At 38.4% G+C, this 14,382-nt stretch overlaps 1 protein-coding gene and 1 non-coding gene across 2 annotated transcripts in view; one reads left to right on the plus strand and one right to left on the minus strand.

Annotated features, from left to right (window-relative positions):
* LOC124613377 (protein eyes shut) overlaps positions 1-14,382 on the plus strand; it is a 260,127-nt gene that overhangs the window by 38,099 nt on the left and 207,646 nt on the right. The window contains exon 5 of the mRNA XM_047142078.1: positions 12,774-12,890. Coding sequence (XP_046998034.1) covers positions 12,774-12,890 — 117 coding nt within the window. The remainder of the gene's footprint in view (positions 1-12,773; positions 12,891-14,382) is intronic.
* Positions 3,684-3,758, minus strand: Trnal-caa. Its single transcript has one exon. It is a non-coding gene; the product is annotated as a tRNA-Leu (tRNA).

Genomic DNA, 14,382 nt, shown 5'->3' on the forward strand with positions numbered 1-14,382 from the left:
CTTCAGGCGGATGTCGCACTGCAGGTCAATCAGCTCTAGTTGAAGCACTTGTGCGACGTTCTCTGCCCGAAGGGAAAACGGGCGAACAAATATATATAAGTTCACTTATCTCCAAAAATCTGTTTTCAAACTGTTCTTGTTATTCGCAAATGATTTGAACGTAATCTGAAAAATCCACATCTTCTTTAACACTGTCTAGTGCAGGAAAATGTCCACATTTCTTCTTGCTCAACTGTTTTCCCCACAAAATAAGTTTTTTTAAATGCTTGAATCGTCTGCGCTAAATCAGCAACAGAGTGATTTTCGCCTTGGAGTGAAATGTTCAAAGTATTTAAATGACCGGTAAGGTCACTCAAAAAAGCCAAATTCGCCACCCACTTAGGATCACAAAGTAATTCTTCTGAATGTCCTTTCATTTCAAAGAGGTATTTATTTCAACCCTCAAGAAGAAAAACCAATGAAGCACCTTTCCTCTGCTCAGCCATCTTACTTCGGTGTGGTAGGGGATGTCCGGGTATTCCGCTTCGATATCAGCCAGAAATTCTTTAAATTGGAGATGTGTGAGTCCATGCGATCGAAGATAATTAACCGTTCGAAGAACTGTGTCGGTAACATTTTTTATGTTGACAATCTTCGCACAAAGTACCTCCTGGTATATCAGACAATGGACTGCCGCGAATAAGGAACAGCCGACTTCAGCCATTTTTCACCTGACATAACCCAGGAATCCAAGGCATATCCCTCGTAGCGCAGGGGCTCCATCCATTGTTACACTGGTCAGGCGTTCCCATTTTAAACCCATTGACTCTAACACGTTTCCCGCGGCTAGAAAAATATCCAAACCCGTTGTTGTGTCTTATAATGGTATAAGGTCAAGAGGCGTGGCGGGCGGTCGTGCAGTCCGCACGGCCAGCTAAGCGACACGCCTCGGCCACTGCGACAACATACGAATTCGCCCGGGGCACTGGCCGCGGGTGATTCCGGGCGCTAGCGCCCCAGGGGCACTGTTTGGACGAGCCTGGTCTACACAATGGATTTGGCATACTTTCTGACTTTTTCAGTAATGGATTTGTGTTCTTGTTAATGAAGCAACTTCCCCAACACTAATTCTACATTATAAAGCTGTGCGTTAAACATCAATGTTCTTTGAGTTCATTTTTCACCAATAGTTTCTGTACATTTTCCAATCTCTTCTTTGTGGTTATTATGTTCGTTCTAATGTCCATCTTGGGATAAGCTGGAATGACATTATTTTTCATACTATTTCTATTGAAGTGTGTGTGCTGGGTCATCATTGGAAATTTTTGTTAGCTTTTCTTTATAACCAAAAATAGCCTGACTTGGCAGATTAATTTTAAATGCAAACATTTTGGGGTAGGCTTTACCATCACTGTTATTAATATTGTTTCAATCAAGTTTACTATTACCAGTGACTGTTTATTTATTACCACAATGAATTTTGAAAGTTTAAACCTCCACCACCAGATAGAGTTATGTGATTTAATATGACATACGTATTATGTTGTGGCTTTGGAATAATGTGTGGCACTGTCTCAGTGGTCACAGGCTCCTTTCCCTAGTGTGATGCACCACAGTCACCATTGTACTTTGTTAAACTGTAAGTCTTCTTATAATTGATTAGTTAAATCACTTCGGCATGACCACTGATCGTGATAGTTCTGGGGAAAACCAGAGTTTGACCACAATTGTGCAGTAGGTTCAGAGCTTTGGGGAACAAATGCCCGTTAAGAATAGACAGATGATTATTGTGAATGAAAAAACGCATACCGTATTTACTCGAATCTAACCCTCACTTTTTTTCCGGTCTTTGTAATCCAGAAAACTGCCTGCGGCTTAGAATCGAGTGCAAAAAAGCGGAAGTTCTGAAAAATGTTGGTAGGTGCCGCCACAACTAACTTCTGCCGTCGAATATATGTAGCGCTACACAGGCATGCTTTGTTAGCACAGAGATAAATACTGGCGCCAAAACCTCAGCATCAGTAAATAAATTAAAAAAAAAAAGTGGAAGACGAGCTTTTTTTTCTCCGCCCCGAGTTTTGACCACTGCATTTTCATACATTATCCAACGAAGTAAATACAAATTCCGTATTGTTCATCTTCAAATGTAGCAGAATTTCAATGTATTACGAAAATCCGACTGGCAAGACTGTTTGGGATGTTTGTCAATATGGCAAACTCTACGTTCTGAATTTTTTCCTACCTGTGAGAAGAGATGGTTGCTAATAGGAACCTGATGAAATGTGAATCACATGCAGTATTATCTTCACCATAAGAATAATATGAATATAAACATTTTGTCATGTATTCTTTCATGTTTGCTGCTATCTCATTTAAATCCTGTCTGCCTAATAAACTACGAAACTTGAGTGAGACAACAGCAAACGCGGAAGAATATACGTATCGTGTCATGTTTATATTCGTATTATTCTTATGCCTAATAGTGATGCAGTCAGAAATGAAGCACGGCAACTGACTAGATTTTTAAATCTAAGATGACTAATTTCTGTGCAGAGTTTGATGTACTAAAGAAGCGGCCGCAAAGATTTTTAAACGGAGAAAAATTTTCACCTAACTCTCGTTCAGAACATGTTCTATCATACGCAGTCTATTATTTGGTTCTTGTTGATCATTATCAAAGAAAGCAGCAGTGTAAGTAACAACAAATAGCAGTCTCTTGCCATTGTTTCACTAATGAGATGATTCCTCTCCTTTTTGTTTTTTTTATTGTAAGCGGCGGTAGCGCGCACAAAAACAAGCCATGCCGCGAGCGGCGACAGGCCGTAAACACGCACTATCAGAATGCGACAAACAATGTATGACGTGATACAGTAATGCATTTTCAGCTTAGAGTGACGTAAACACCTATAACAAAGAAAACGGCACTTATCAGATCAAAGCAAAATAAGCAATCTATTCAAACCAGATGAAGCACGTGAAAATGGAAGGGTACCCATATAAATATGGATGGAGCGCCTGACGCATAGCAATGGCTATGGCAGCTATGGCAGCCGGTAAAGCTTAACTGCTAAGATTACGACTCGAACCAAACTACTGTATCGTCTTTCATTCGACTTAAATTGGGTCTCATATTACAATGGACCAACTTTGTTTCGATTTGGAAGTGCGGCCTAAAACTTTTCTCTCCCCTTGAATTTCGAGTCTCAAATTTCTGGTGCGGCTTAGATTCGGGAAATTTTTTTTTCCTTTTATTTCGAGTCTCATTTTTCAGGTGCGGCTTAGATTCGAGTAAATACGGTATATGAAAGAGAAGGTAAATTGTATGCATGAACAAATTGATCGGCTGGGCCAGAGAAGAGAGTGAAGTCACGACGTAAGAAAATATACTTAATACTGGAAGATACAGTAGCCACAAATTGCGAGCAATTTTGGACCAGTTCCTCAGCCAGAAAGGCAAAACGGGACGGTCAAAGGACAGAGCCCAAGGTTTAGATGACATGCTTCAGAGAACAAAGTTGAGGATAAGCAAAACACTCTGTAATGAAATATAATGTTGATGGTGTAAGAGATAAAGTCAGCACATCGTAATTACAGTACACAGTTATAAGGCATCTCAGCTGTCTACAACAAATTATGTCTGTGGCAACTTTCAGTGTAGTTTACCAACATGGGATTTTTGAAACTTCCTGGCAGATTAAAACTGTGTGCCCGACCGAGACTCGAACTCGGGACCTTTGCCTTTTGCGGGCAAGTGCTCTACCAACTGAGCTACCGAAGCACGACTCACGCCCGGTACTAACAGCTTTACTTCTGCCAGTATCTCGTCTCCTACATTCCAAACTTTACAGAAGCTCTCCTGCGAACCTTGCAGAACTAGAACTCCTGAAAGAAGTAGGAGTGGGAGATGGGATACTGGCAGAAGTAAAGCTGTGAATACCGGGCGTGAGTCGTGCTTCGGTAGCTCAGTTGGTAGAGCACTTGCCCGCGAAAGGCAAAGGTCCCGAGTTCGAGTCTCGGTCGGGCACACAGTTTTAATCTGCCAGGAAGTTTCATATCAGCGCACACTCCGCTGCAGAGTGAAAATCTCATTATGGGATTTTTACTTTTTTTTTTATAATGCATTGCAGCTCAATTAGTCAGTGGCAAGAGCCTTAAACTTTTGGCAAGCAAATGCTGAACAGTGACTACTCTACCCTGGCCAGTATCCTAAAGCAGACACCAGAAGAATATGTTTGGAATAAATCAGGAAAGATCCCATATGCATGATGCTATTATACAAGATTGACATTCATTGTAAAATAAGAGTGACATAAAATTGACTTATGTTGCATATCTTGAGTTCTAAGGATGTATGAGACAGGAAGTGTCAAAATGGTTTATTAAAATATGCTAGTAAAGCAAGTACATACGTAAGCCATTTTTATGTCAAGTTGATTTATTTTGTTGATCACCTTCCCTAGTTGAGGAAAGAAGAAAATAAATGCAAATAATTGTCTGATGTGTGTCTATATGTATAACATTAGTCTAAGTTTCTTGCATTTTCATTGGCATTTAATATTAATGTTGGACTTTCTGCATAGGAGGTAATATTATGAATGCACACTCAAGTTCTCAATGAAAAATAACATGCTGCCGTAGTAACATTTGGCGTCATTGCCCCAAGATGTTGAGCTAGTGGTCTGGCAAAATATAGAAAATTTAAATTATGCCTTCTATTGAAAAAGAGAGCCTCAGCAACTCTCTTACATCAGGAAAACTTTAATCTGCACAAAGAATATTTACTTCAGATTAATTGTGATGTAGATAATTAAGAAATGTAGAATATATCTTTCTTTTAAGATTATACAAGCTAGTCTGATGTTCTTATTGGAATTCAATAATTCTATTTATAAGTATTCAACAATCTGACAAGATACAGGAAATTGTGTATTCATCTGGTGAACTACCTTTTGTAGAAAATTTGAAAATAAGCAAGGTACTTCTGGAATGACAGAGTATACTTACACCACTGTGCAGCTTGCATTGTAAGTAAACAGCAATAAGACAGTAATCAGGAGAATCAGCAGCTTTTCTTCCCCAAAACAGAGGCTTTGCTTCTGTTTAAAATGTTTATTTACTACTGTTAATTTATGTATAGAATAAAGCTAACACTTTTTAAAAGAAATAAACAGACTCTATTCGAAGGGAATAATACAGAATTTGTCAAGAGCCTGAGAAAGGTGGATTCTAGAATTTGGTAAGAAATAAGAGAGGAAATAAACCATGCAGCAGAATACCAATAAAAAAAATAACAAAACACCTTTGGTGGACAACAGAGTGCAGTATAGGAGTAGAAGAACGATCAAAGACTATGTAAAAAATGAAAATCTAGTGGGAAACCAAGAAGAATATGAACAGCATAGCAACATTGTTCCGCCCCCGGTAGCTGAGTGGTCAGCATGACAGAATGTTAATCCTAAGGGCCTGGGTTCCTAAGGACTGGGTTGGAGATTTTCTCCACTCAGGGACTGGGTGTTGTGTTGTCCTAATCATTATCATTTCATCCCCATCGACACGCAAGACGCCAAAGTGGCATCAAATTGAAAGACTTGCACCCGGTGAACGTTCTACCCAATGGGGGGCCCTAGTCACACAACATTTACATTTTTTTTAGCAACATTAAAAAGGAAAGAGACAAAATCATCAGAAATACTCAGTGAAAGTACAAGAAAGAGATATCAGATCTGATTGATCAAAACTTCAAGAATAACTATAGTATAAACACCTATCAATTATTTAAGATGAAATGAAAGAGCTTTCAGCCAAAGAGCTTGTGTTTTAGGAATGAAGAAGGTAATCTTGGTATGGACAAGAGAAAAATTGTAGTAAGAATTTTTTTAATATTACTGAATTGTAAGGAACAAAAAGAAATATTTGAATTAGGCAAATCTAACATAATTCAAGGAACAACTCAAGCTCCAAATTATGAAGAAATAAGAACAATTTTGAATTATTTGAAGAATTTTAAAGCATCATCAGAAATTCTAAAATACAGCAGATGAGAAATGCAACTGGTACAAGTTAAACTGGTGGAAAAAAAAACCTGGGAAGAAGGAAAAGGACTGGACTGCACTTTAAATGACAGGAAAATAACATTAGTCCACCCACTACACAAAAAAGTGACAGAAATTATGTCAACAACCATAAGATTATATTTATTCTCTCTGTAACGTGCAGATTATTTTCTGCAGCACTTTCAGAACAATTGAAGAAAAGTTGTATGCAGAATTAGAAGAACATCACACAAGTTTGTCAGAGGTAGGTCCTGTGCACTACAGATCCATAATCTGAAGTTAATATTTTAAGAAAAACTAAAAAATATTTGTATATGGTTGTAGATTTTAAATAGGCTTATGACTCCACATTCAGGCTAACTATTCAAAACAATCAGAAAATTGGTATAGATAAGAATACACAGGAGCTCTTAAAGAAATCTAATAAATATAAACTTTAAATGTGTGGTTCCACAACTACATATACTGATAACATTCTCTCAAGCTTCCAGCCATGTCAAGTGATCAAGTGGTTAAAAACCCAAAAGTTTTCAGCCAAGTGCTCTTGGGCTATAGTCAAGTGTGACTTGTTGTGTGGTTTGTCCTTTTGTAGCCATGCTGCCACCTGTGATGTGCTGTTTCTGTATAAGATAATGTTTTGAGGACCACTGCACTCACTTCAAGCTCTGCTTAGCTGAAGGCCACTCTCTTTAGTGAGGATACATCTGAAATTTTTATTTCGATTGCTTCTTTCATAATGCTATGACGGAAACCATTTGTCCGTTTAATAAAAGATGTTTCACTGTTTGCAGTTTGGTGCCTGTCTTCCAGAGCATGATCTGCTACCACTGATACCTCAGGATACCACAGACAGAAACACCTCCAGTGTTGAATACTTATCAGGTAGCCATTGTCTGAAAGGAACCGGTGATAGTTTATTCAAAATTTTATGAATTGAAAGACATTTTCCTTGCTTAAGAGCTGTTACTTGGATGGGAAGTCACCACAACTTCCCAATGGCAGCCCATATTGTTGGACTAAGCATTGCTCCCATGGCAAGGATTGCTGATGAACGAATGCCTGTGACCCCTGCCTACAGTACCTGATTAATGGGAGTGTTGGAGGAAATCAAATGAGGCCTTGGTAAATGGGAGAAAAGTGCTGATTTTGTAATGGACTCATTCTCTGCTACCGTGTCCTGGCTTGGCAATATGCTCCCTCCTGCAGTCTCGCTATGTACCTCTTAATTCGGCCATGTTGGTCCTTTAGACAATGGTGACTTCCCTAGGCACCATCAGAGAAAACAAGTGTAATGTGAGGTTTCAAAAACTTAAAAAAGATAGTCTGTGTAATACCTTCTTAGAAGTGGATGCCTCCATATGTCTCAAATTTGTTGACAGAATACAAGCTGCATTTAATGCAGCCCCAAGAAGTCAATTCATCAGCATCACACAAATTGCAGGAAGCAAGATCAACTGTCCATAAAGTGTTACATATATGGTTATGCCTCTTTGAATACAAAGTGCAAAATAGACCACACATTGCAGCCAAATGATCATCCTTTGCAGTATTCATTTGCATGTTCCATGCTGGCAGTCGTAGATGCTCACAATGACTACCTGGAAAATTGCCTGTTTTCACATGTAGCAACATCTCACATTTATGGACATGTGAATTGCTACAACATTAGGATTTGTAGCTCTGAAAACCAAGACAACATACATGATAACATCTGTGACACCTTGAAGCTTAATGCTTGGGATAGCCTAATGCACGTTAGGGTGGCAGGCTCATTTTTCTTTGGAGAGTATACCATAGAGGGAAATGTTGAACTTAACATGATTGAACAGTTTTTGCTATCACAGATCAAAGAGATGCCAATGTCCATTACGTTCCTGCATGATGATACCCTCCTACATCATAGTTTGGAGATGCAGGAAGAACACACATTTCCTGAGAGGTGGATGGGTCACTATAGTCCACCTGCACTCTTCTGATGTCATGTCATTGGATTTCTTTTTGTGGAGTTATGTCAAGGATCACATGTACACAACACCATTCAATAACACTGCTACCTATTGTGCATGAATCACTGAGGCTGGAATGCTGACCTGTACATGGACAGAATTCAAATATCACCTTGATGTTCTATGTACAGTGAGCGGTGCATATATTAAAAGTCTGGCATAACAGAAAAAAACTTTATGAGTTTCTGATGGTTTTACAACATACAATGATGCTCTATCTCTAGTAGAGCAATGATTTTTCCAAGTTATGAGTTTTTGAAATGATAGCAGAACTTTATTGCCACCCTGTATTATTTTCAATTTGTGACTTATTACTCAGAAGAAACTTAACAAAAGATAAATGTATTGTGAGGCTGTTCTCAATATACCTAGTTTGATGAATAAGCCTGCATGATTCAGTGATAATCAGGTGCTGACACTTGATATTATCCTTATGATGTGTTTAGTGTGCAATTAATACTTTCTGTTTAATTGTAGAACTCCTACAAAAATTATTCCAAATGGCAGTAATGAATGGAAGTATGCAAAGTAAACAAACTTTCTGATACTTCCTTAGCCAAAATCTGTTAACATTGCTGAACTTGGTCTTTGGACAAACACTGTCCACTTACTGTAAACCATTGAATAATTTTTAAAAATATTTCGTTTATTTTTCTTCTGATGTCCTGTCTCTTTTGTGCATAACTATGATGCTTGCATAATCAGCAGAGAACTCTTTATCATTGTTTGATGGTTATTTGTGTGTATCAAGAATGTGACTAATCCCAATAGTAATTAGACACAACCAGAAAAATATTCTTCATGAAAACTGTATGAGCTGTGCAACATGATCATTTGCTTTCTATCAGCTAAATACAAAGTGAACCACTTTCACTAAGTCATATGATGTTATGTCCTTAGTGTAGCCACTTTGTTGTGTGAATAAAACTCTAACATATTTGGCAACTGAAGCGTTTAATTTCAATAATCATACATTCAACAATGTGAAAGAACAGCGGTAATTTGAGTTGTGGCAGTTAAACTACTTTCTCATAAGCAAGACAAAATCATTAAAATGTGTTTTATTGGAATTATGTAAAGATGAATTGCATCTGGCACAAGTGTTTATTTTTCTTCTCTCTTTCTTTCTTTTTTACCCCTTTTTTCTCTGCCTCCTCTCTTTTGCAATATCAGCTTCATTGTGTTAGTTTATTTATTAGCAACCAATAAAATTATTTACATGTGAATTAAACAATGGAAATGACCACATCTGCTGGATGATATTAAATGCTGAACCATATAAGATGTGCCTAGTCAACTGTCATGCCCCATCAGAAGATGCTGACGAAGAAACAAAGAACAGTTTCTATCTCAACCTAGAAAATGTAGTAGATGGGCTACCTAGGCATTTCAATGCCAAAGTGGGAAGAGAAAAGGAGTATTGCCCCACAATTGGCCCTGATAGTAGCCATGAAACAAGCAATGAGAGTGGTGTCAGCCTAATTAACTTCACTGAAACAATGAGAATGACCATCAGAAGTATGTACTTCCCATGTAGAGAAGTACATTTGGTTACCTGAATGTCCCCAGATGGAAATATGAAGAACCAGATCGATCATTTTCTAGTTGATCGAGGGCATCATGGAAGTGCCAAACATGCAAACATGTACGAACCTTCTGCAGGGTAGATATGAACTCCGACCACTTCTTGGTTGTGGCCAAACTATGTCTGAAACTGTCTACCAAATGACAAAATAATGCAGAAAGGATGGTCTGCTTTGACAAGGAAAAATTGAAAGCTGTAGCAGTGATACAGTGATACCAAGAAAAATTTGCAGAACATCTCAAAACGTTGGAAGATCCTAACAACATAGAAGGGACATGGCTGACACTACGGAATGCAGTGCTACTGAGTGCAAATGAAGAGCTTGTTTGCCTTCCAAGACGCAAAAGTAAACCTTGGTTGATGAAGAATGTCAGAAATCTGTAGAGACCAGATCAGCGAGGAGGCTGAAATGGCTAGAGCAACCCTCAGACGATAAAAGAATAGCTTATTGTGAGGCGAGGTGAAACACAGACTAGCTCGTAAGGAGGAAGAAATGGGAACACCAAAATAATCTGATGATAGCAGTCGAAGAGACAAAGTTATAATGCCCCTTTTTCCAGGCCTGAAGATTTGCCAGTGTTGTCTACCAGCAACATACATTGGTTTTAACGAGTGAGACTGGTGAAGTGTTACCATCCCTAGACCAGACAAACATACTTAAAAAAACATTTTAAGAATTTATTGAACCATGACAGCTTAACAGTGTTGACAACTCAGACACGGGTCCAATTTGAAGAAATCTGTGTTGCGCTAAAGGCCCTCAGTAGCAACAAGGATCCAGGTGGTAGTGCTATTACAGCTGAGATGCTACGACTGGGGGGTGAAGCATTGGTGGAGGCATTGAAGCAGTTGATATCTGCCACCTGGACAGCGGAAAAAATTCCTAAAGAATGGAAGGGCGCAATTATATGCCACACAACTATCCAAATACCGCAGGATTTCTCTACTTGAAATTGGGTACAAAGTATTTACAATGCTGCTCTCATCTCTGGATGGTCGTCTCTTGATCACATATATACCTTGAGGCAACTAACAGAAAAAATTTAGGAGTTTGATCGGAAACTACACCTCATCTTCATTGATTTTAGACAAGTGTATGACAGCATTAACTGCTGCATGCTATGGAAAATGGTGGAAGAACTCGACATTCCACCTAAATACATCTGACTAATAGCAACTTGCTACTCCCAATCAACTTGCCAAGCAAGGTTTGGCAGCCACTATCGTCACCATTCGGTATTCAAAATGGATTGTGACAAGGAGATTGGCATCAGTGGTATTCAACTTGTCCTTGGAAAAAGCAAGCCGCAACACCGATTGAAACAGAAAAATGAAGATGATGGGAATGGATGTAATCCTGGCATTTGCTGATGATGTTGTGATCCTTGGCAACACCCAGGAGCAAGTAAGTGCTGACACTTCATGATTCCTCCACAACATGAAACAAATATGGCTGGCAGTGAATGAGAGGAAAACAAAATATCTTATTGTCTTGTGATGACATCAAGCTCCTCTCCCCTTCATTATTGTTGACAAGTATGCCTTTGGATGAGTAAGAGAATTCAAATATCTTGGATCCAACTGACCAATAAAAGTGAAGAGACAGAAGAGGTGCAGCAATGAATAACAAATGCTAATTGCATTTTCTTCAGCCTAAACAATCTATTCAAATCCCGGCTGACATCACTAAAAAGCAAGATTTGGCTGTACTTTTATATGGTTATGAAACCTGGCCAACTTCAGCAACAACTGAAGAAGCAATTTGTGCGTTCAAGATGAAGGTACTGTGAAAGATATGTGGACCCGGCTACAATACTGTGGAAGGTAAATGGGAATGAAGAACAAAAGAAGACCTTTACCAGTGGTACGGAAAGCCACACATCTGCCACATATTGGGGCAGAAGATGCTACAGCGGTTTGGCCACATCTTCTGAGCTGATTGATCCCTCCCTAGCCATGTTCTCCATTCCCAACCTGCTGGGAGACGCCCATAGCGACGACCAAGGATGCGGTAGAAGGATCGGGTACTGGCAATACTCAAACAAGTGGAGCCGATAGCCATAGAAGATGAGGCTGGGGACTGACAGCGATGGACCGCCATCTGCAATAAATGTCTCCTATACTGAGATTGTGACTGACTGGTGTTTTTTTGTTTTTGTAATGTGTACCTTTGCAAATTTTTGTGATGTGCAGTTTGTCATATTCTTTTTGTATTGTGGTTTGTATCCCTTCTTTTTCTGCTGTAGGCCTTAAAGACCTGTAAATGCAATAAATGATGATTAAACAATGGAAAATACAGGATGGAATAATGACAATGTTGTGACAAAGATGTATTGCTACTCACCATATAGCAGAGATATTGAGTTGCAGGGGGGGGGGGGGGGGGAAGAGGAAGACTGAGAAACAAGTAAGCTTTTGTCCAAAAGGCTGTCTTCTGAATTAGACAACACAGAGACACATGCAAAAGCAAACACAACTCACATACACGTGACCATTGTGTCTGTCTTTTTCTTGTGCCTGTCCTGCGACTTAACATCTTCACTATATGATAAGTAACAGTCTTTCCTTTTCATAATATTTGCAGACATATTATGCTGATCTGATCACTATTAATGAAAGATGGCCATGCTTTTTTAGCTTATGAAATGTTCATAAGCCTGATTTTCTACCAATCCCATGGTATTTTCCAACATAGTGAGTCTCATTGTAGAAAGAGCTATATTAATTGGTTTTGAGTTATTATTGAATCCTTGTAACTTACAGCATGTAAATGAATAGCTGAAAATATTGCAGATTATGAAAACAAAGAAACAATTGGTTAGGTAGCTTTCATATTTTTCTTCAGTATGAAATCGGTTATGGGTGTGATTACAGTTTGTGTTGCCCTAACCACATGTTTTTTTCTGTCTTCCATCTCACCTGTAAATTCTTTAGTGGCAGCTCTTGGTTATGAAAGCTGTGATTACAGTTTGTAATACCAAGAGTGTATGGAGTTTATTGGTATGTTCTAAATCATTTCTTGTTGGTGTTTGTTGCTACTTCTGTAGTCACAGGTGACATGAACAGACATAAAAAGTGATTTAATAAAAATACATCGCTGTTGGAGTGTTTCGTATTCAAAATGAATTCATGTAGGATTTTTTCTTCCAGGAGTAATGTGTGAAATTGATGAAGAGGTCTGCAATACCACAGCAGAAACAAATTGCTACAATGGAGGAATCTGTATTGAGGGACCTGGAATATCATTCAGTTGTATTTGCTCTCCAGGTAATTTCTTTACTTATTTATGTCTCATCCGATTAGCAACTTTGTGTGTGTGTGTGTGTGTGTGTGTGTGTGTGTGTGTCTGTGATAGTACAGATTAATTTTAATAAAACATTCCATATATGTTCATTTTTTATTGGATACAGAAATACAGCTGGATGTATAGAGAAGTTTTCATTTCGTGTGATAGTATGCCAGTTGCTACTGGTTTGTTTACTGATGTTCATTTTTATTTTGAAATTCAAGTTGTGAAGTTGTGCTTGACTTAACATAATTGAATTTTTCATATGTGGTTGTGTCTGTGATTAGTTGACCAATTCTGCTGTATCATTTTTGCATGTTTTATGTATTTACAAATGTTGAATATGCTGGTATAATATTTGGGTATGGTTTTATAATGGAAATGGTGCTGCTTGTAGAGAATATGGACAGATGATTTCCCAATCACAGAGTACCAGATTCAAGAGTGATTACTCATGTTTCCATTAAACTGTGTGGGACTGGTGCAGTGCCCAGCCAAATGCTTCATCTGAATGTGCAGATGAACAGAGTTTGGCTGAAGTAGATGACATTATTCAGTTGGTGGAACACAGCACTTCAACAAGTACATGCAGAATTTCTTCTCATACTGGTGTTTCACATACAAGAACGTGGTGGATTTATGCACAGCCTCTATTCTTATCATTTACAGTGGATTCAACATCTCTGAGAACAAAATGAAAGCATATAATTGGAATATAGTTGTTAGCTAATTTCAAATTGCCAAACAATCTGATTAATACCGTTTATTAATGAGTCCACTCTCATTTCTGATGGTATCAGTAACACTGATAACTCACATCTGTGATCCAATGAAAACCACACAACTTTGTGGAGATACATTTTCAAGAACAATTCCTTATGAATGTCTGGTGTGGCATGACAGACAGTCAGTTGATTGGGACTGTTGTGGTGCTGCATTGTCTTCAGGTGCCATTATCTAGAGTGTACACCATTATTGTAAAAGGTTCCTTTGGCTACAAATATGACAGGGCTCCAGGACATTCTAGACATCAGGTGACACATCTGAACCTAACATTTCCTGGAGAGAACCAGTAGAAATAGTCATGTTTGTCAGCCACCAAGATCCCCAGACTTAACCCCCTTTAGATTTGTTTACCACTGGAAGTGGTTGAAAGGCAAAATCTGCAAAGAAAATGTAAACACAAGAGACGAACTGACTGTTCAGATTATGAATAGTGCTGCTGGCATAAAAGAGCACTGAGATGACCTCAGGAGAGTTGCATGTGATGCTGTCAAGAAAATTTGAAAGTGCAATGAAGTCAGAGGTAAAATTTATGAAAATCAGCTTTTAACACAATCTTTTGCTTTTGTTTAATGACTTTCATGAGTATTTGTTTCGATTACATTCTAACAGATGTATCTCAGTGGAAAATAACTATTGGACACTTATGTGCAGTGTTTTATTTGAACTAGTCTGTACTACTACCTCTTA

This window comes from Schistocerca americana, chromosome 4 (assembly GCF_021461395.2).
Source record: "Schistocerca americana isolate TAMUIC-IGC-003095 chromosome 4, iqSchAmer2.1, whole genome shotgun sequence".
In the NCBI taxonomy this organism is placed as follows: domain Eukaryota; kingdom Metazoa; phylum Arthropoda; class Insecta; order Orthoptera; family Acrididae; genus Schistocerca; species Schistocerca americana.